This window comes from Gasterosteus aculeatus, chromosome 13, assembly GCF_964276395.1.
Source record: "Gasterosteus aculeatus chromosome 13, fGasAcu3.hap1.1, whole genome shotgun sequence".
Taxonomy (NCBI): domain Eukaryota; kingdom Metazoa; phylum Chordata; class Actinopteri; order Perciformes; family Gasterosteidae; genus Gasterosteus; species Gasterosteus aculeatus.
In genome coordinates, this window is record NC_135701.1 from 23,556,066 (window position 1) to 23,579,470 (window position 23,405).

Consider the following 23,405-nt stretch of genomic DNA (forward strand, 5'->3'; position numbering starts at 1 on the left):
TAGTGGCACTTAGCATGCCGACTAGCGCAAGCTGATTTTATTTTGCATAGGAATACAAACACTGCAGGAATACTAAACCCCAAACAAGTCCACACAAACACCAACACACTCCTAAACCACAACCCTCTATATTCTCCACATCCAACGGTACATGAAAAAAACGCTATATTGCTCTCAGCTCCACCCTCTGTACGCTCAACACTCCTTCACTCAGAGAGAGAGAGAGACACAGAGATAAGAGGGGGTAGAGTCAGTTGAGCTCTGAGAGGTTTACCAGTAAAGAAGAGGGGGAAGAAGGAAGAGCAGGAGGAGTTTAAGCGAAAAGGGTTCAAACTAAGAAGAAGAAGAAGAAGAAGAAGAAGCAGATCAGACACACGAGAAAAGAGTGGAAGAACATTACTAAAAAGACGTGGAAGCTTTGCGTTGGATATTTAATCAGCTTATCAAGAATCCTCCTGAAGAAACAAACTACAGAGACCGATTACAGTTTTAAGAGGTACGTAATACAGAACCAAAGAGACAGACAGATGGAGAGAGAGAGAGAGACACGTAGGAAAGAGAAAGGTGGAGAGACAGACAGATATAAGATCAGGATAGATGAATGTAAAAGTAAGGTGAAGGATTACGGTGCTAGAATCTGATGCAAGACATGGTGTAGAATTTGGATGGATGAAGAAGGAGAGTGCAGTATTTGGGTTGATGAAGGTTATTTGATTAAGAGGACAAAGTCTGAGTCCCAGTGTAATAATAATTGTTATTAGTTCAAACAAAAACAAACAAACATTGACAAAAGTCAAGCAGACCGGGTGGGACCAGGTCTCATTGTTTCTTTGTCTTTGATGTCTGATTGTTTTCTGTTTGCAGACTGGCGGTTGGCTATCTGAAGACTTCAGGTGTGAACCATTACCTGGATGGTAGATTATAACCATGATAACCACGTCCTTTTGGAAGAAGGTCGGACACTGAACCTGAGATGCCCACCAGAAATGTGGGCGGTGAATTTGGGATGTGACTTCCAGACAACCTAGCTTTTTGTCTGACTCCACCATGTCCCTCGTCCCCTCCTGTCTACTCCAGAGACTCCTCGCCCTCCTCGTCATGCTGGCATTGGGCCAGTGTCAATTTGACGTGTGTCGCTCTCTGCGCAGCTCGGAGGCGGGGCCAGGATGGGAGTTTTATAGCTGCCAGCCTTCAACTGTCAACATGAAGGAAGTGATGCAGATCAGAGTCGACCCCCCTGGTGTCACGTGTGGCAACCCACCTGAGAGATTCTGTACTCTGGTTAGTCATGCACACACACACACACACACACACACTTGAACAAACCTGAGCACAAACACCTGAACATAGACCTGAACACACACATCTCAGAGTCTAAAAGATGTAAAATACGTTAGGAAACTGAGACTACAATTTGCAAAGGCTCACCAAAATCAACAATGGAAGATTGGAAAAACGCTGCCTGGTCTGATGCGTCTCAGTTTCAGCTGCGACATTCAGACGGTACGGTGTCAGGGGTGCGGGTGGAAGGCAGGACTCAAATGCAGACTTCTCCGAAAAACAAAAGACTATTAGTCAAAAACCACAGGAAAAACTCACAGGCAAGAAACTGTAGACATCCATGACGATAGACAAGAACAAGCGTGGCGAAAGACAATGACGCGACAAGTGACAACAGACACACACATGGGAGCCTCCGGTGGTCGGCCCGGCGGAGAGTCATTTGGCCGGCTCCGGAACGTCTCTGGCATGGCAGGCTCGGGGACACTGGAAACCTCCGGGGGGGTCGTCGGCGGCTCAGGGACACGGGAAACCTCCGGGGTAGTCGGCGGCGGCTCGGGGACACCTCCGGGGTAGTCGGCGGCGGCTCGGGGACACCTCCGGGGTAGTCGGCGGCGGCTCGGGGACACCTCCGGGGTAGTCGGCGGCGGCTCGGGGACACCTCCGGGGTAGTCGGCGGCGGCTCGGGGACACCTCCGGGGTAGTCGGCGGCGGCTCGGGGACACCTCCGGGGTAGTCGGCGGCGGCTCGGGGACACCTCCGGGGTAGTCGGCGGCGGCTCGGGAAACCTCCGAGGTAGTCGGCGGCGGCTCGGGAAACCTCCGGGGTAGTCGGCGGCGGCTCGGGAAACCTCCGAGGTAGTCGGCGGCGGCTCGGGAAACCTCCGAGGTAGTCGGCGGCGGCTCGGGAAACCTCCGAGGTAGTCGGCGGCGGCTCCAGTTCGGGGACACGGAACACGTCCGCAGTAGTCGGCGGCTCAGCAAGGGGACACGGAACACGTCAGCAGTAGTCGGCGGCGGCTCCAGCAAGGGGACACGGAACACGTCAACAGTAGTCGGCGGCGGTTCCGGCTCGGGGACACGGAACACGTCAGCAGTAGTCGGCGGCGGTTCCGGCTCGGGGACACGGAACACGTCAGCAGTAGTCAGCGGTAGCTCGGGGACACGGAACTGCAGCGGCCCAGCAGGAACGGGAGATCGCTTCTTCCGCTTGCTCCTCCTTGGGTTAAGGATGTCCCGGAGCTCGAGGCAGGCGAGCTGATAGCTCCTGGGACCAAAAACAAAATGTGTTTTCCGCTGCCAGAAGGGACTTCTTACGTCCAAGTAGTCCGGACCGTAGTCTGGCAGCGGGTCTGCTGAGTCCCATGGTCGCGTCATTCTGTCAGGGGTGCGGGTGGAAGGCAGGACTCAAATGCTGACTTCTCCGAAAAACAAAAGACTTTATTAGTCAAAAGGCCAAAAACCACAGGAACCAGGGGAAAAACTCACAGGCAAGAAACTGCAGACATCCATAACGATAGACAAGAACAAGCGTGGCGAAAGACAATGACGCGACAAGTGACAACAGACACACATGGTTTAAATACACTAGGGGAGGTGCAGGTAATTGGACACAGGTGGAAACTATTAAGACGATCACAGGGGATGACATGACAAGGCAGGAAGTGAAGTTACCCGGGGGCACGAGTGGCAGAAAACTACAAAATATAACATGAAGTGAACCACACCGTGACAGTACGGTCAGAATTTGGTGTAAACAACACAAAACCATGGATTCATCCTGCCTTGTACCAACGGTTCAGGCTGGTGGTGGTGGTGTGATGGTGTGAGGAATATTTTCACTTTGGGCCCCTTAGTACCCTTTGAGCATAGTTTAAATGGTGACCATGTCCATCCCTTTATGACCACAGTGTACCATCTGTACCATGTCACAAAGCTCATATCATTTCAAACTGGTTTCGAATAATTTCCCTTTATTTTGTATAGACCAAAATCGCAAATTACAAATTTGCATCAGAGGGCTTTACGGTCTGTACACATACGCCATCCTCTGTCCCAAAGCCCTCACTTCGGCACAGGAAAAACTAAAAAAATATATAATAATAAAGAACCCTTCCATAGGGAAAAAAGAGGAGAAACCTTAGGGAGAACGTTGGAGGAGAGATCCTACTCCCGGGATGGACAGACTACATGTGTACAGAATGAACAATGTATAACACATTCAATTACGATAACAGAAGTGATTCAAATAATTGCGAGTAGTAAGCCCGGTGTACGGCAGAACCACTGGAGGGACAACCACCATCAGATAGAACCACCATCACATAGAACCACCATCAGATAGAACCACCATCCACAGAAGCCTGTGGGGAGGGAAAGCACAGACTTTAGGAGAGGGTAATGTTGGTTTATGATGACAGGAATAGTAATATGATTAATATTTAAAATAATAATGATGATGATGATGATGATGATGCAGCAGCAGGTGTCAGCAGGGCCACGGCAGGTGTCAGGACCAGCATCCAGAAGGAACTACGATTTACGGAGACCTGCTCCCCTATAAGCGATGACTACTATAACTAACTACTATCAAGGAGGAAAGTATTAAGCTTTATCTTAAAAGAGCTGACAGAATCTGCCCCCCAGACTGAAAGTGGAAGCTGGTTCCACAAAAGAGGAGCTTGATAACTGAAGGCTCTGGCCCCCATCCTACTTTTTATAACCACAGGAACAACAAGTAACCAGAATCTATGGAGCGCAGCTGCCTTGTAGGGCAATAAGGTGTTACAAGCTCTTTAAGATACGACGGTGCCTCACCAGCAAGTGCCTTGTAGGTGAGGAGAAGAACCTTAGATTCTATTCTTAATTTAACAGGGAGCCAGTGCAGAGAAGTTAATACAGAAGGATTATGATCCCAGCCTGATCACAAAGAATTGCAGTAATCCAGTTTAGAAGTAACAAACACATTACGTTTGAGACAGAAAGTTCCTGATTTTTGATATATTACGTAGATGAAAAAAGCAGTCCCTAAAGTTATCCCTCTTTATCTGAGAGTTAAAGGACATATCCTGATTGAAGAGAACTCTGCGCTGACGGTGCTGCTGGATACCAGGGCAATTCTGGCAAAAGAACCAGGAAACTTCTTCCACACAACAACCTCTCAAAATAAACTTTAGAGGAAACAAAAGTTAGGTTTGAGAAACCAAACTTATCATTTAGGTTTATGAAGAGATTGTAGTTTTGATTGAAATAACTGCAGACGTGATTTTATTGAAGAACATAGATGAATCCAGACTTGTGGTTTCACTGCAACAAAAGAACAACTCCATGTGTATGTGCATCTTTGACAGCAGGGAATAGTGATATTGATGATAATAATATTAATAGAAATGTCTCTACTTTTTCTCTTGTCAGACGGTAATATCATAATATTTAATCAAGAATTAATCAGACTCCGAAATTAACGTTATTTTATCTGATCTTAAAATTTCATTTAAATCTGTCTTCTCTCGACTCACTTGTCAATGATTTCATTACCCCTCAGATTCCCCTTGAGACCACCTGGGGGGTCCTGACCCACAGGTTGGAAGCCACACGCTTCGTCTGTCTAATTGATCCTTTGGGTAGCTGAATTCGTATCTGAATTATTGATAAATGTAAAAGATGTAATGAAGCAAAAATGATACGTTAATAATTGATCAGTTTAATTCCTTCAAAACAAAAAATAACCATAAAATACATGAAACATTCAAAGAATCGGAATCAGAACCATTTATTTGCCAAGTATGTTGGACAGAAATTTACACAGTGGAAGAAATATGGATGAAATATGAATATGAAACATATTAAATGTACAATTACATTTACAAATGACTAGAGAAGAATATAACATATAAAAATAATATCAAACGAAAATACAGTGCAAGATGAAGTTCAACATGTTCCCATGGTGGCCCCTGATACATTAACTAAAACTCCTTCTGTGTAATTAATGAGAACGTAATCAAATGCAGCCGTAATTATATAAATATGTGTTGAAAAATGTACACCGGCAATATATTATAAAATGGCAGTACTATATCCTACACTGTGGTACATATCACTACAGTTTAGTACATGTTATGACATTGTAGTAAATATTATTACGTTAGTCCGTAGTACTACACGGTAGTACATCACAGGGTTGGTTGTCACAATGTTATTTCAATAGTAGAAACTTAAAAAAAGAAACATAGACGGTAGAACTAAATGTTAAAGTTAAATTGCATTAATACGTTGACAAATAACTTAATACTTATTAACACAAAATTAGAAAGAAACATAGACATGAAACACATCTTTAGGCAACGATAAATAAGAATATTAAGAACCAAACAAATATGCCCTCACATTGATAGCCTACTCAACCGGGCTCTACACATTCGCTATCCGAGTTACAGTGATGACAAATGTAAGGTCTGCACAGTCCCCCTAAGCAGAGCTTGTGTGCACACTGTTTAAAGCAACAGTTTGATAGGGTCCCATGTGACAACCAACCCCAAAGAGAATGTGACAATCAACGCCAAATGGAATGTAACTAAATTTAATTACGGACAATTTCATACCAACATTTGAGAAAACAATCACCTTCTGGTGGAGAGATATAATGAATGTGACAACAAACTTGTGAGAACCACCCCCTTTTCTCCCATACATACTATGTACCTGTGGGTACCATAGTACCCTGTAGTACATAGTAAATATGTAAATAGTTGAATAGTAGAAATGAAACAGTAACAGAGTTTGTTGGTTAGTTTCTAGTTTAATCAACTTAACAAGATGGAACTTTAATCTTGTTGAGTTTACTGATTATCTTCAGTGTGACAGCTGGCTGCTGAAGCTTAAGTCACATGTTTAACCTCTAAAACTCTAATTAGATTAACACACACATAACACCTCACTACAACAATCTACAGGACACTACCCCCCCACCTTCCAACTTCTTTTTCACAAACAACCAAAATTGCAAAATTGCAAATTACAAATTTGTCTCAGAGGGCTTTACATTCTGTATACGTGTGACATACTCAGATATAACCACCATCAGATATATTCACCATCAGATATAACACTTTATTTTAAAAGGCCTATATATTTGGTGGGTGTAAAGCATGCTTGTGTATTTTTCTTTGTGTTAGTCCATTTTTTTCCTTTAATTATTAAAACATGTTTATGTACTTGCTGAACATCTTTTGTCAGTTTTGTTATTGAATAAAGTGTTTGAAATTAATCCAATTTTTTTGTTTTTTTGTAATCCGATTCATCGATTAATTTTAAAAAAGTCAACAGATTATCAAAATAATCGTAAATTGCAGCCCTAATTAGTTTTTCATGTAAGTAACGGAAATAATCAGTTCAGATAGACAAACTGTGTCATTTTAAGCTAGAACCTAGAATTTGCTTCTCGTGACTTCACAGAAACTCTCCTGCTCCTCCCATCTGACTGTGTGTTTGTCTTTCTGCAGGAGAACCCGTATCTGTGCAGCGATGAGTGTGATGCTTCCAGCCCCGACCTGTCTCACCCCCCTCAGCTGATGGGAGACAGGGAGAGGGGGGGGCTCATCACCTATTGGCAGACAGTCACATGGACGAGGTATCCTGAGCCCCTATTGGCCAACATCACTCTGTCCTGGAACAAGAGCCTGGAGGTGGTCGATGACATCATTGTTAGCTTCGAGTATGGCCGACCCACGGCCATGGTATTGGAGAAGTCTATGGACAAAGGTGAATGGTTCAAGTTGGAAAGCTGTTGCTAACGTGTGACCTGTATGAATGAAAACTGCAGCGACATTTGAAATATAATTTGTATTTTGTAAACTTTCACAGTAAAAGTTTACTCTAAGGTTCCTACTTCTGTTGGCGAAAGCTGCCCTTCAAAAAAGAGGGCTAGGATTTACGACTGACGGGTGTTGAACAGTGTGGCTAGCATGAGTACTGCCATGCACCCTCCAAACACTTTTAATATTGTGTACTACTACCTGGTATGTAAAATATTGTAAAAATAAGTTTGGTTCCATATTTCGACTTTAAGTGAAGGATCTGAGAACACAAACCAGACAGAAGTACTAGGTCCAGTACTGAGCAATGCGGGACGGCAAATCAAAATGTGACGATTAAGTTGAGTAAAGAGCCAAAGCATGAACGCGTTGGTACTAATGTAACATAAACTTAGCAATAAGTGATTAACACTCACATAACTGTCAGTGTTTTTGTTACAGGTGTAACGTGGCAGCCATATCAGTACTATGCTGACGACTGTCTGGAGGTGTTTGGCATGTCTCCTAAACGGGTCTCAGATTTAGCACCGAGTAACTTGACGCGGATCATCTGTACCGAGCAGTACTCCCGCTGGGTCGGAGCCAAGGTAGGTAACTGGTCCTGACACTGGTCATACAGGAAACAGGAAACACTGATGATACACACTGTGGTATAGGTAAAATCCATCCACATACACCTCAATTCATATTTACTGATATTTAAATTATCTGAACAATTAGAAAATAAATTGATCATTAAGCAATGTTGGCCCTTAAGCAATGTGGAAAAACATGACAATTGACCATTAGGACTCCACCAACAGGAGGAGAAAAACATGGTTTTCGAGGTGCGCGCTCGGTTCGGGGTGTTCGCAGGTCCAAAGTTGATCAACATGGATGCCCTGTACCTCCGGATGGAGACCATGAAGGGTCTGAGAGACTTCTTCACCTTCACCAACCTCCGCCTGAGACTTCTCCGCCCGGCACTGGGAGGCACCTACGTCCAAAGAGACAACCTGCTGAAATACTTTTATGCCATCTCTAACATCGATGTACCTGCCAGGTATCAACAGCGGCCGACAAGCAGCTCCACAGGTAACAGGGTCCCCCAGTGAGAACCTCGACAAACACCTGTGTTTGTGTTTCATTTAGGTGTAAGTGCAACCTGCATGCAGCTCAGTGTGTATTACGTGATGCGACGCTGCAGTGTGAATGCGACCACAACACAAGTGGACAAGACTGTCAGCTCTGCAACCAGGGGTTCAAATCCCGCAGCTGGAGACCAGGATCATACCTGCCCTTGCCCAAAGGAACTGCCAACACCTGTAAGTACCATCACATACATTAAAACTAACACCTTTAAATACCATAAAAATGTATTACTAACACCTGTACGTACCATCACACACGCACAACTGTAGTTACTGACCGTCCACATATTCTCAGAGATCAGTCGCTGGATGTCACACAAATAAACACTCTAACATGTTTCTCATTTTCAGGTGAGGCAGCAGAAACAACATCCAGTAAGTACTGTTCACCTGTTTGTCACGTTTCATTCCATATCCCTCTTCCTTCACTTGCGTGTTAAGTGTTGCAATGTAAAAGTACATTATTATATTGAACAACAACTACAGTAAAATAAAATATGGTAAAGAGCTTTGGTATAAAACATAAAATAGTATCTTCAATACTATTTCACCTTTAATTAAGTGAGTTAATTAAAGGTGAGGAATCGGGAATATTTATTGCTAAGTATGTTAGACATAGATAGAATTTGACGTATACACATACAGACACACGCAATCCTAACACTTTAAACATGGGTCCAGCAGTTCCAAACCCAGCTGATCTCAGGTCAGATTTATTGTAGAACGAATCCAACAAGAAGCTGATGAGCCTGAAACCAAAACGGGAGAACAGTCAATGAAACATATACACTCAGAGTCTCTCTCTTTGATGTTGTTAAAAAATCAGCTGCTTGAATTTTTCCTTCAGAGGGCTTTACATTTAGGTGTGTTGTGGGGTTAAAGGGAGGGAGCACAGTGTGTGTATACATACTCACACTTAGATATCTTTGTTCATAGTACATATCTGGTCCACACTGCTTACAGACATCACATACATGGTCACAGACACACAAGTCTGTGAAACAAAACTGATGATTAGACATGAAGGTAATAGAGTTATGTCACTGTTCTAACTCACAACTCACGCTACAATCCAAAGGTTCTGTTTGTCAACACGTATTGGATTTGTCTTAAAAGATCCCAGTTATGTGAGTGAGGACACATGCAAACTTATTGGCAGGAAGAACTATTAGCTCACTTTCTGTTTTCACCATCAACCAACCCGACTGAGTGATCAGAAGTAACTGGTCTCAGAATACTTGGTTTATGTTGAGGTCTCCTGCTGGTATGATGTCTCAGTGGGGGTTTACTTCTTTTCACATTGTAGTAAAGGTAATCGTTTGTAAAACAATGTAAAATATATAAGTACAATGTTTAGCAGGTTGAAATCTGAGATTTACTAAAGAGACTTAACTCTTCTTCTCTGACAGCGGCTGGTGACTCTGACTCATCTGATGGAGTGACTGACACGACTGCTACTACCATTACTACTACCACCACTTCTACTAAAACTTCTACTAGCGCTACTACTCAGGGTATCATATCTTTATACACTATTACGACTGACGCTAATCTACGTGATATAATCCCTATAACTGAATATACATGGATAACTGACAGTACAACTACTACAGCTGAATATACCACCCCTACTGACAGTACTACTACTACAACTGAATATACTGACAGTACTACGACTACAACTGAATATACTGACAGTACTACTACTATAACTGAATATACCATCTTTATTGACAGTACTACTACTATACCTGAATATACCACATATACTGACAGTACTTCCACTATAACTAAATATACCACCCCTACTGACAGTACTACTACTACTACAAATGAATATCGCACCCTTACTGACAATACTATTACCACTGTAACTGATTTTACCACCCCTATTGACAGTACTAGTACTACTATTACAGAATATGCCGCACCTACTGGCACTACTAGTACTGACCTCACACCAGTTTTTACATACATGTTGAATTGTGATGCTGTCAGTGTTTCTACTCCAACTGACAGTATTTTTGCAGAAGAAGGAAGTCCTACGAGTTATACCAATGTAATTGACCCGGACAATGATCTTACTATCAACACCATCACAACTGTTATGAGTTCTGAAGATTACCGCATTAGTACAAGTGATACTGGGGACTTTATTAAAGCAGAATCGGATGCATTTCCTGACTTGAGCAGTACAACAAAACCTACAGTGGAGATAGCTTCATCCAGCAGTCCAGCTCTGGATAATGGAAACACTGCTCCCTGTACCAGTATTAGCACCTCCAGTTCCACCAGTACTAACAGCCCCACTATCCCAGGCCTCGGTACTGACTCTGAGGTGTCTATTTCTGACCCAGTGACTACGTCCTCTGACTCCACCAACTCAGCAGACAACAAAGACTTCACTCTCTCTGGGACTGGGACTACCAACTTGATCAGCAGCACTACCTCACCTGATGAGAGGTCTACAACATCTGCTGGAACACCAACAACAAGCATCTCAGAAATAACCCAGGCCAATGACAGGGCTGCCAAAGATACTCCACCCACTACAGGAGCTGACACTGCTTCGCCTGATATTTTTTCAGAAACTGTGACTGATATACCTTCTGCTGATGTAGCACCTCTTGATTTACCTCGTACTGATATTCCACTGGAAGCACCAGCTTTCAATCTTCGTTCACCTGAAGAATCTCAATCTAATATTCCTCTGCCAGAAATACCTCTTCTCAATGTACCCCCTTCAGAATCTCTTCCTGAGAATGTAACTTCTTCAGATGCACCTCCTCCAGACATATCTTCCTCTGTTGCAGTTCCTCCAAACAAACCTTCCTTTGATTTACCTCCGCCAGATGCACCTTCCTCTGATGAACCTCCTCCTGATTTACCACCTCCAGATATACCTTCCTCTGATGCACCTCCATATTTACCTTCCCCTGATCTAACCTCCCCAGATGTACCTCCCCCAAATGTATCTCCTCCTCCTAATGCACTTCCTCCAGATATACCGTCTCCAGATATACCTTACCCTGATGTACCTCCCCCAGATATACCTCTTCCTGAGGAAAGTACTTCAGCTATACCTCCCTCTGATGAACGTCCTGCGGATTCAGCTCCCCCAGATGAACGTCCTCCAAATGAACCTCCTTTGGATGTACCGCCTCCTGATGAATGTCTTCTAGATATACCTCCTTCGGACAAATGTCCCTCAGATGTACCTCCTCTGGATGTACCTTCTGGTGATGAAGGTCCTCCAGATATACTTCCTACTGAAAAACAACCTCCACTGGATGGACCTCGTCCATATGGACCTCCTCCAAATTCACCACCTCCAGATGCTCCTGCAGAATTCTTATTGTCTCCTCCTGAAGGAGGAGGTGATGCCATACCCGACATGAGCACCCCCTCCTTAGATCAGTCAAAGCCTTCTGGGGATTGGGCTCCGGTTGACTTCCGATTCCCTTTTCGAGATGGTCCAGATTCAGGTGACGCTGTGCCAGATGCAGGACTACAGCCTGAAATCTTGCCATTTGATTCTGGTAAATCTATTTCTGGACTGGATTCTGTCTCAGAAGAGACAGATGGGACATATACAGAGAAAGTAGTAAATGGTGAAATGGAATCACCAATCACTACAAGTGCTGGTCTAGATTCTCTACCGGATTCCCGTCCAGCAGTAGATGATCAAGGAGTCAATTCTACTGCAGCTCAGATAGAAGGTTCTACTGCAGCTCAGATAGAAGGAACGTTTCCTGGAGAAGAAACAGCTGCCAGTGGACCGGCAGAAGGTTCAGAGTCGGATGAAAAGGAAGAAGAGAAAGGTGCACTGATATATATTTTATATCAATATATACCTCTATATATAGTATTATATGTATATATCTATATCTAAAGATATAGATAGATAAAGATATAGATATAGATAAAGATATAGATAAAGATATAGATATATATCTATATCTAAAGATATAGATATATACAGTATATCTATCTTTAGAACACATAGACCTGAGAATATGTTACTTAGAGTATGTTTTATTTACCGCATTCTCCTGATCTAACTGCAAGTTGAAAAGCAGGCAAGGATGTTAAACATGAAGAACCAACAATAACAAACTAGAGTCATAATGGATCAACTATGTAGATCTCAAGTTTTATCAGATTATTGATCATCATCTTCACATGTTGAACAAATCAAACTATACTCAAATGAACTCTGTTTAAAAGTGTCCTTCTCTGTTGGACCAAACAGTCACTAAGGAGAAAGAGGAAAGTAAAGACAAGAAGAAGGCGAAAGAGGAAAGTAAAGAAGGAAAGAAAGAGGAGAAAGGATACGGCAAAAAAGGTACAACATGTGTCACCAGTCCTAAAAGTGAGCTTTACTGACCTTCAGCACACTATTCTTCATGTGAAATAACAACATTAGGTCAGTTTTTACATATGTAAATATGCAGTTATAATATGTATAGCATATATACAAGATGTGATGATTATGGCTGGGCACAACACATTAACTCATTAATTAACCGCAAATTATTTTATTCTGCATCAACACAGTTTTTAAAATGATTATTACTTTGAAACTGCATTGCTCACTGGCTGTGAACACATAAAACACACACCATGGGACACAATGAAGGTGAGATGTTGGGCGAAGTAGGGCGTCACCACACGTCTTAACCGTCCTTAACAGCATTTCGGGAGTAGGCTTAACACTGCTCTTCAAGCTCAGATGAACCAACTGGCGGGAACAGAGACATTTTAAAAAGGTATCAAAGTCTTTAATGGACATTATCATTTTAAATCTCGAGACAGTTGACCTGTTCAAGAAAAAAAAGGAAAACATATTTAAAAGTTAACTTGCTGTAGGAAGGTGCCTGTTATATTGTAACTTGTCTCGCAAAAACAAAATAGATTAAACGTTAATGCCCTGGCAGTGGCAGACGGCTCTGCTTTTATATTTGATGATTACACTGATTATACTGAGGGCTGTCAATTAATTAAAAAAAGACTAATTATTTTGAAATGCATTAATCGAGGATAAAAGTTTGTTATTGTTCTAAGACAAAATCTTATAAATTAACAAGTACTCATTTTAGAAGTATTTTAGACACTGCTGTTTATTTGTAATTTTTTCAACACAAACTCCACACATGTGATCATCTTGGAGGTGGAACATGTTGAACTAGCGACTCTTCCTGTTGTTCTCGTGGACTTTGCTCTCAACTGTCATTTGACGTGTTTGAAGAGCCAACAATGTCCCGACATTAAGCCAGGACGTTTCCAAACCAATGTCTTTTTAGGGACACAGTGGTGATCCTCTGCAGGAAGTAGCCTACACGTGGAGGAATTCCTCTGCTCAGTTCTTATTTTTTTACTTTACATTTATGATATATATAAGTGATATATAATAACATTATATCACTATTTATACATAGTAAAGCTCAACTGTGGCAGTAACAGTATTATATTTATAATTATTATTAGTAGTAGTAGCAGTAATAGTAGCAGTAGTAGTAGGAGTAGTTTTAGAAGTTGTGTCAGTACTCGTAGTAGTAGTAGTTGTAGAAGTAGTAGAATTAGAATTAGTAAAACTAGAAGTAGTAGTAGTAGTAGTAGAAGTAACAGTAGTCCGTTACCATGATTATACACATTGTTCTATTCCCAAGCGACCCAGAAGATTTTGATTCCAGGAGGGCCAAAGTTCAGCCAGCTGTCCAAAATTGCCTACGTGACCTTTCAGGGTAAGACCACCTCTGAGGATCTGACCTATACCTGTCCTTCGACTGTCCTTATTCACCTCCCCCTCTATCAGACAGTAAGCAAGAATACCTGTTATCAGTGGTGGAGTGGACTGATGACAGACAGAAAGGTGACTGACAAACATGTGGGGGAGGCATCAGGCCGTGTCTTGTTCTCATCTCACATTGTAACCAAAGTGAATTCACTACAATAACTCCCTCCTGCAAGTCTACAAGCTAGTGCCATCCCACCTCGGTAGCTCCTCTGGTCTCTGTGTCACCTCTCTGTCCTCTCACCTGTCTGTCAGTCACCAGTGTGTGTGTGACCTATCTGTGAGTCATATGTCTGTCCTCTCATTCTGAGTCACCGTCCGTGTCACCTATCTGTAAATCACCGGTCTGTGTGCCACATGTCTGTCGTCCCACCTGTCTATGAGTCACCCTCAAACACCCTCTTTCCTCTCACCTTTCCTTGTGTTTCTTGTGTTTCCGTCAGACTGTGAGTGTAACGGTCACTCCAACCGCTGCAGCTACATTGACTTCATCAACGTGGTCACATGTGTCAGCTGTAAACACAACACACGAGGACAGAACTGTCAGTTCTGTCGCCTTGGTTACTATAGCAACGCCCTGCTGTCTCTGGACGACGAGAACGTTTGTGTCGGTCAGTGACACACACACACACAATACACAGTATGATGATAATGGATGTGATGATGAGGGATGATGGGGATGGTGAGGATGATGATGATCCGGATGATGTGCGATGATGATGAAGATTGATCATGATAATCAGGATGATGGTGAGGAGGATGAGGGTAATGATGATTAGATTAAAAAAGACACCACCTGCTGGTGCTTTGGGCATGGACCTGCCTGGCTAAATGTTTATCTAGGCCATGCGGGCCAGAGCATAGGGCAATTGTTAAAATGTGTTCAGATTCAATCCACTGGTTGAGCTGTATTTATGGAAATACAGGAAGGGGCGTGTTGGACAAGAGGTCCTGCTCCTGAAATACGCTAATTATCTTCAATTCACTAGCAAGGACCACGCCATCCACTGAAGGCGTTTACGTGTAATTGATTGATTGATGATGATGATTTCGTCAGGTCGGTCGGGTTGGGTTGTGGGTAACAAAAGACTCCCATTATGTGAGGTGTGATAGAGCGGCTTGAAGATCTTTGAGATCCGAATAAATGCAGCGAGGATTGTCGAAGCTGCAAGTACATGGAAAGGGTTTCAAAAGGATTCACGGGTGACTGTATCTCGAAGTAAAAACAGGTGTCGGTTGGCCTGATCGGTTGGTTTTCATTTGGTTGTGTAGTTGTGTGGATGTGCCGATCATGAAACCTTCTTTTACTTCCTTGGTGAGGAGCTGGAGCATGGAGCTGGTCGACTGATTCTGGTTCTTTCAAGGCTGACTGAAGGGGTGGATGGTTGAGTGGCAAGTCCCAGGTGGAAACTTGTAAGTCCATCGATGAGGATCTGCGCAATATGTACGACAGCATCCCAGTGCCATCAGTTGCATCAATGATACTTAACATTCCCCCTTTTGACACATGGTCTAACCCATGAGTCAATTTCGCATAGTGAGGGAAGAAATGTTTAGGTAAGCATGGATTACCATTCGGACCATACCAGATGCCGTCTATGAATTTGGAGCCTGAGGAAGACCAAAAACGTCTCTCATCTGAAGTAGAGAGGGACTGCCTCGTTGCGTTGCATTCTTGACAGCGCTGGATTGCTTGTAGTTGGTGCAGAAGTTGTTGTTGGGGCTGCTGTTGTAGTTGGTGCAGCAGTTATTGTTGGAGAAGCAGTTGTTGCTGAGGTTGTTGTTGGCGTGGCAGTAGTTGTCGCGGTAGCAGTAGTTGTCGGTGCAGCTGTTGTTGTTGGGGCTGCTGTTGTCGTGGGGGAAACTGTTGTAGTTGGTACAGCAGTTGCTTGACAGTGTTGCACTCTTGACAGTGTTAAGTTGCCTTTGTGTGACATTGTTGCGTTATGTAAATACTGGAAATTTAGTTATTGTGTAAATGCTGAGGATTATCGCTGTGGGCTGGCATCTCGGTGCTGATGGCTCCAACTAGCATGGGTGCCTGACTGTGACTGGAAGGCGTGATGGTCTATCCCGGTGGAAATGGCTAGCAGTGGGGGGGGGCTGGAAGCATGCGGTGGGTGTGCTGGCTAAAGTTGGCGGCTGCGGTAGTTAAGAAATTGCAAAGAGGGGCCCCAGCATCTCGGTGCCGGGTGCTCCTGCTAAGCTGGCTGGAGAGGTTGAGGATTGTAGCTGTGAGCTGGCATCCCGGTGCTGGTAGCTCCAAACGGCGTGGGTGGTAGTGGTGATTTCCATTTGGTGTTGCAATGCACTATGGGAAGTGCTGGGGGCAGTATTTCCTCCATGTTTAACTGCAAGCAAGACAAGGAAGAATAATGTTTTTTGACAAACAGTCATGGTGAAAAAGAGTGTGGGCAGACCAAGGTGAGACTTCGATCATCTGGGGGTATTTCATCGGTAAGACGGAGGGAAATCCGGTGCCATGAGTTGCTACTGGTGGGTGATTTGTGTGTAGTGTATCTTTAACTGGATTGCTGACGTTTCGACGTGTTTTTTTGCGTGATGACGTCAACGGTTGGCACGGCGGTTTGGCATGGCGTTAGGGATTTAAGAGTTGAACTCTTCTGTTGAAAGGGAATCCGTTGTCCATTATAGTGCTTTTTTGCACTTTTTGCTTTTTTCAGTTACAGGGCTACTTGTGACAGAGAATATTTCCAGTAACCAGGGGTTACACAATCCTTCTAGCTGACGTGACCTAGGCAAAACAAACGCCCAACTTACAGTGGCAGAGTAACAGGGACTCCTCGAGTCCTCTGCAACTAGCAGACCGGTTTACAACCTGATGAAGTGACAGCGGGGACGGCCAATCACACAAGCAGAGCCAATCGAGGAGCTTGTGGGCGGTCTAAACTAAGGGAAACAGGCTTCAGCTTGAGCGGCCGTTTTTCCACTTGGTCCTAGTGCTTGACAGGTCTTTGTTTACCATAGCGTAACATTGTTTTTGGACGGCAAAAACAGCAGGGGACCAAAACAGGCTTTTGAAAAAGAGTAGGGGACATGTCCCCAGTATAACATCTCATCAGTGCACTGGATATAGTACATTATAGTGTAGGATCATTGTTAAAGGACACACTGCTACTCTATATTAGGTAATAACGCAGGACGTTTGTTCAATAATAACATGTGTGTGGCCCTTAAAGAGCCTTTTGGATATGCTTGAGCTCACGGTGCCTCTCCATGGGACAGTTCCCTCGACAGAGAAGTATGTCCAGGTGATGAACTCCGGTCCCCGATTCGAGCTAACAAGTTCAAACAGGCAGCTAGCATCATGTAGTGCTGGAAGCATCCAGACGCACTTCCTGTAGAAGCTGTCAGCCCCTACAGATGCCCTTTTCAGAAAAGGGCATCGACCGTCCGACGTGAGTAGGACTTCCACATCAGGAACATCGGTGCTATGTCTTTCATCGTTGATGCGGACAAAACTCGCGGGCGGAAATGGCGGAAAGTTGAACTGTTTTCAGGCCACACCCCCTCTCCGTTGCATCTAGTGTGAATGATGCAATTGTGAATTGACTAGAAATGGTCCCCCGAGAGTATGCAGTGTGTTTAGAGCGTTTGAGGCGCTTCAAAACATGTTTGGCGTGAACACACTATTAGGGTGATGAGTCCAGTCCAGTTTATTGTTCAAGTGAACACCCAAGTATTTAAAATATTAATTTTCCTGGATTGCCCCGACCAGAATTCTGGCACCATGATGGGGTTGAGTTTGATGGTGAGGATGGTGACGGTCATGATTATGGTATTGATGATGATGAGAGGATAATTATGATGATGTGATGATGATGATGATGGTGATAATGATGAGAGGATGATTATGATGATCTCTGTGTCCTCAGACTGTGAGTGTGATGTGGACGGCAGTGCTTCTCCTCACTGCTCTGACTCTGGTTTCTGCCAGTGTAAAGATGGAGCCACAGGGAGGCGCTGTGACACCTGTTTACCTGGATACACCTGGAGAGGAGGCGGAGCCAGCTGCACAGGTACAGAGGGCTTCAGCCATCCCTCTGGATGAGGGCACAACCAAACTTTGTAATCAATAACATTATTAATAATAAATCATTCTTGTCCCTCAGTTAACATGTGTGATGAGGAGGATTTGATTTGTCAGAATGGTGGAACCTGCGTCAACCTCCAGCGCTGCGTCTGTCTGGACGGCTTTACAGGTAACAAACCTGGATGACGTAGCAGCTCCGGTAATTACATTACATTACAGGTCATTTAGCAGACGCTTTTATCCAAAGCGACTTACATTACACTTTTAAACCCATGGCTTTTTCACATTTTAATGTGGGCGGGGACTGATGATGTCACACCTCAGGTGTCTGATGTTGTATTTGCAGGTGCATTCTGTGAGAACCAGGTCTGTCTGAAGAAGAGTGGTTGCCTCAACAAGGCTGAGGCCTCCTCCTCCCTGAGCTCACACCTTTACCTGCTTACACTGAGCGTGGTCTCCAGTGGACTCATCCACTGTTAACCCCGCCAACAAACCCCAGGCAAAAACAAAGTTTGTTGAAACAGGTGAAATCACACCTCGGCCCACCTGTGAGGAAGTTTCTTCATCTCCTGTAAGACACATTTAAGTAAACTACTACTACTAATACTACAACAACCACTTCCACTTCTCCCACTTTCATTACCATCACTACCACTAACACTGCTACCTCTACCACTTTTGCTACTACTACTACCACTTCCACAACTACTACTTCTTCTGCAACTACCACTGCAACTACTAATACTACAACTAAAACTACAAATACTCCCACAACTTCCAGTACAAATATTGCTACCACAACTAAAACCACCAGGGGTCCGTTTCAAGTAGGAGGTTTAAAAACCCTAAACTCTTGGGTTGATTTACCCTGAGATGGGAAACTCAGGGTAAATTTCCGAACAGCTGTTTAGAGTTGGTTCAATGAACTCGGAGTAGGTTGACTCAGAGTTGAGTTGAAAATCTGTTAAAAATAAAGAACAAAAACATAACATGAACATAAGTATTCACAGCCTTTGCCATGACACTCAAAATTTAGCTCAGGTGCATCCTGCTTCCACTGATCATCCTTGAGGTATTTCTACAACTTGATTGGAGTCCACCTGTGCTAAATTCAGTTGATTGGACATGATTGAGAAAGGCACACACTAGTCTATATAAGGTATCACAGAGGTATCATATCAGAGCATAAACCAAGCCATGAAGTCCAAGGAATTAGCTGTAGACCTCCGAGACAGAATTGTATCGAGGCACAGATCTGGCGAAGGGTACAGAAAGATTTCTGCAGCATTGAAAGTCCCAATGAGCACAGTGGCCTCCATCATCCGGAAACGGAAGAAGGTTGGAACCACCAGGACTCTTCCTAGAGTTGGCCGCCCAGCCAGACTGAGCGATCGGGGGAGAAGGGCCATAGTCAGGGAGGTGACCAGGAACCCGATGGTCACTCTGACAGAGCTCCAGCGTTGTTCTATGAAAAGACGAGAACCTTCCAGAAGGACCACCATCTCTGCAGTACTCCACAAATCAGGCCTGTTTGGTAGAGTGGCCCGACGGAAGCCATTTTCAGTAAAAAGTTTGCAAAATAGCACCTGAAGGACTCTCAGACCATGAGAAACAAAATTCCCTGGTTTGATGAAACAAAGATTGAACTCTTTGGCCTGAATGCCAAGCGTCATGTCTGGAGGAAACCAGCCACTGCTCATCACCTGGCCAATACCATCCCTACAGTGAAGGATGGTGGTGGCAGCATCATGCTGTGGGGAAGTTTTTCAGCAGGAGGAACTGGGAGACTAGTCAGGATTGAGGGAAAGATGAATGCAACAATGTACAGAGACATCCTCAATGAAAACATGCTCAAAAGCACTCTGGACCTCAGACTGGGGCGACGGTTCATCTTCTAACAGGACAACGACCCGAAGCACACAGCCAAGATACTCTGTGAATGTCCTTGAGTGGCCCAGCCAGAGCCCTGACTTGAACCCGATTGAACATCTCTGGAGAGATCTGAAAATGGCTGTGCACCGACGCTGTCCATCCAACCTGATGGAACTTGAGAGGTTCTGCAAAGAAGAATGGGAGAAACTGCCCAGAAATAGCTTGTGGAATCATACCCAAGAAGACTTGAGGCTGTAATTGCTGCCAAAGGTGCTTCAACAAAGTATTGAGCAAAGGCTGTGAATACTGATGTCATTATGGGTTGTTGTGTGTAGAATGTTGAGGAAATTAATGAATTTTATTCCATTTTGGAATAAGGCTGTAACATAACAAAATGTGGAAAAAATGAAGCGCTGTGAATACTCTCCGGATGCACTGTATTCACCCCTATTGAGCTGGACATATTAATGCAAGCGTACGGCAAGTATGAACCCGTAATTAGAAAGAAAAGCAACACTGCTACTGCAGCAAAAGACAGAGAAACGGCGTGGGAGAAAATTGCTACTCGGGTCAATGCGTAGGTTATATTACATACCCCTACGCCGCGACAACCCCTATAAGTTCCAACATAATGTTGTCAGTTAATATTTGATTTACACACTGATCATAATCCATATGTTTTACCAATTCCCAGTTTTTACACAGTTAGAATGCAATACACACAGGCTTGAAATACACATACACAAATACGCTAAAATAAAGAACAATATTGCTGGTAAAAACTGGTACAATGGTATTGAACCTATAATGTATTTTATTTAGGCAAAATCCTGTGGAACTCCTCTTTAATGGCTCTCACTGGTTTGTGTCCAGGGAACAAAATGTTTAAAAGAGGTTTCAGAGTGAGGCACACTTCTCTTACAGCTCTGCATACACCAGCTTTACTAATATTCCCTGCATCACCAAAGTTGTACAGGAAACTGCCGTTTGCGGAACAACTTAATGCTACACAAAGAATCTCCTCAGACGTGAGAGGATGTCCATGATGGGGGACATTAGTTATATGAGGAGGGGTGAGGTTATGTACATATTTGATGGACTGTGAAGAAAAACGATACAGTTCAAAAAAGTAGTTATCTGGAAATGACAATATATCAATATTCTCTCCCGACGTGTTTAACACCCTGCGAAGTAAAAGCGCTTCTTCATCAACAGGATCGTCCAGGAAAGGACGTGACGTGTTCCAGAAAACACTTTAACGTAACATCTTATTTTGTTCATATGTGGAAACTGCGCTACAATCCCACTGATACAGAGTACATGAATGAATGAGGAAATGAAAGCGCGCTGTGTCATTGGCTGGGCTGCTGTCAGAGGGAGGAGCCTGTGGAAGGAGAAAGAACCTGCTCCCGACCAGGTGATGTTCACAGGCTCAGTTACCATGGAGACGGATCCTGAGCTTTAGTTACCATGGTGACTGACCCTGAGCTTTAGTTACCATGGTGACTGAGCCTGAGCTTTAGTTACCATGGTGACTGAGCCTGAGCTTTAGTTACCTCCCTTTGTGGAAGAAGCCAGAGTTTCCCTAATCTCAGGGTTAAAAAACTCTGAGTTGCCACTAAACCTGCTTCTTTAAACGGATTCCAGCACAACTACTATCATAAATACTACTGTACTGTAAATAACATAATACCATGGACACAAACTTCTTTGGTTTTTATTTTGCCGTAATAAAATAATGATTCACTTTTTCAATTTACTCAGTCTACTATTTTTTGAATTACAGTCCAAGTGTGGCTTTTACTGGTTTCTGTATTGTTTTCACTGCTTACTAAGTATTGCTGTTATTAAAGACTAAGTATTGTTTTTATTACAAACTAAATATTGTTTTTACTTCTTACTAAGTATAAAGATTGTCCATCCATCCATCTTCAACTGCTTATCCGGGGTCAGGTCGCGGGGGCAACAGCTCCAGCAGGGGACCCCAAACTTTCCTTTTTACTGGGCCACATCTACCAGCTCTGACTGGGGGATCCAAGGCGTTCCCAGGCCAGTGCAGATAGAATCTCTCCACCTAGTCCTGGGTCTTCCCCGGGGCCTCTTCCCAGCTGGCCGTGCCTGGAACACCTCCCTAGGGGGCATCCTCACCAGATGCCCAAACCACCTCAACTGGCTCGCAAAGGAGCAGCGGGTCTACTCCGAGCTCCTCACGAATGGCTGAGCTTCTCACCCTATCCCTAAGGGAGACGCCAGCTACTCTCCTTTTGGCCGCTTGTACCCATGACCTTATTCTTTCATGACCATAGGTGAGGGTAGGACGGAAACGCAGACAAGAACTCGCGACACCAGGAATGCCGCTTTGCAATCTCCATCTTTAACATTATCATGGTCTTAGGCCTTTTATGACAACATTTAAGAGGGATCTGATTAATTTGCGAAGTGCAGGGTATAAAATAAAAAACATTCCACTTCCTGTTGCCACTAGGAAGCGCTATGACTAGAATTCAAAATTATCATATGGATATCTTCAGGGTAAGGTTATTCATGACACATGAGAAATATGGGGAAATGTCTGGGAAAAGTATTCACTAGTCCTGATGTGCATATCACACACAAATCGGTTTTGCATGGTCCAAAGAGACTTTTCTTCGGTTTACTTTTGTTACATATTCCTACTGAGTTTCAAACTTGTAGGTCAAATGTAGCGCTGGGGCTCCTTCGAGTCTAAAGTTTTTGCCACATTTAGTTACAATTTCAGCATGTTTAATATCTCAAAAGCACCATTGTTGTTTACTGGATACCAGAAAATGTGACTTTCTGTTACCAGTAGGTGGCGCTATGAGTTTGATTCCACTTTACACGTCTTCAGGCCCGGAGTCTCATCAAACATGTGAACATTGGAAAGGACCTGACCATGTGGAGTAGAGTTATTTGTTCTTGTCGAAGGATCAACGTCCCACCCCCCACTTGCCGCCTTTTATGCAATTCTTAGTTTAATATTTTTTCCGGCAAAATGCAATTTTTAAAGGCACGGCCTCAAGATCACACTGCCCAAATTTGAAAAGAATCAGGTTTAATCTCTGGGAGGAGTTTTACAACGCTTAAATAATCGTGAAAATAGGCTAAACAAATAGGCTAAAAAGGCAGATTTTCAACGATTAACTGCAGCCCCCCCTATTCTTCAAATATTCTCAAAGAACCATATTTGTTCAGCGGTTCAATGTTTATGTCAACATATGTTCCAATTTTGGTAATCAAATGTCCGATTATCCAGCTCAGATTACCGAGATGATTGACATCAGACTATCTCGGTTCCTCAAAGGCGGATCGACGCTCAAAGTGTCTCCTTAGTTTGAACCAGATGTCAATCATCAGGATAATCTTACGTCAGAAGGCGGAAGAGTCGATTACAGAAACTAGGATTTTTTTAACAGTATAACGGCAAATAAACTTAAAGAG

The 23,405-nt window shown here is 43.6% G+C and overlaps 1 protein-coding gene across 3 annotated transcripts; it reads left to right on the top strand.

Annotated features, from left to right (window-relative positions):
- The first annotated feature begins 223 nt into the window (after positions 1-223).
- Positions 224-21,697, top strand: ntng2a (netrin g2a). 3 transcript variants are annotated; one of them, XM_078086562.1, is made up of 15 exons: positions 224-496; positions 865-1,281; positions 6,785-7,043; positions 7,538-7,683; positions 7,900-8,138; positions 8,228-8,400; positions 8,578-8,601; positions 9,636-9,740; positions 10,584-12,047; positions 12,479-12,571; positions 13,896-13,970; positions 14,464-14,631; positions 17,917-18,060; positions 18,154-18,243; positions 18,421-21,697. In XM_078086562.1, the coding sequence occupies exons 2-15, from the start codon at positions 1,048-1,050 to the stop codon at positions 18,552-18,554; spliced, it is 3,348 nt and encodes a 1,115-aa protein (XP_077942688.1). In that variant the 5' UTR covers positions 224-496; positions 865-1,047; the 3' UTR covers positions 18,555-21,697. The 3 variants fall into 3 exon arrangements, with proteins under 3 accessions (XP_077942688.1, XP_077942687.1, XP_077942689.1); XM_078086561.1 differs by having other exon boundaries at positions 9,636-12,047; XM_078086563.1 differs by lacking the exon at positions 9,636-9,740.
- The last annotated feature ends 1,708 nt before the right edge of the window (positions 21,698-23,405 follow it).

Coding starts and splice junctions, on each gene's coding strand:
- ntng2a (XM_078086561.1), top strand. CDS start 1,048: ATGTCCCTCGTCCCCTCCTGTCTACTCCAGAGACTCCTCGCCCTCCTC. Junction 13,971..14,463: donor TGCCTACGTGACCTTTCAGG/GTAAGACCACCT, acceptor TGTTTCCGTCAG/ACTGTGAGTGTAACGGTCAC. Junction 18,244..18,420: donor CTGTCTGGACGGCTTTACAG/GTAACAAACCTG, acceptor TTGTATTTGCAG/GTGCATTCTGTGAGAACCAG.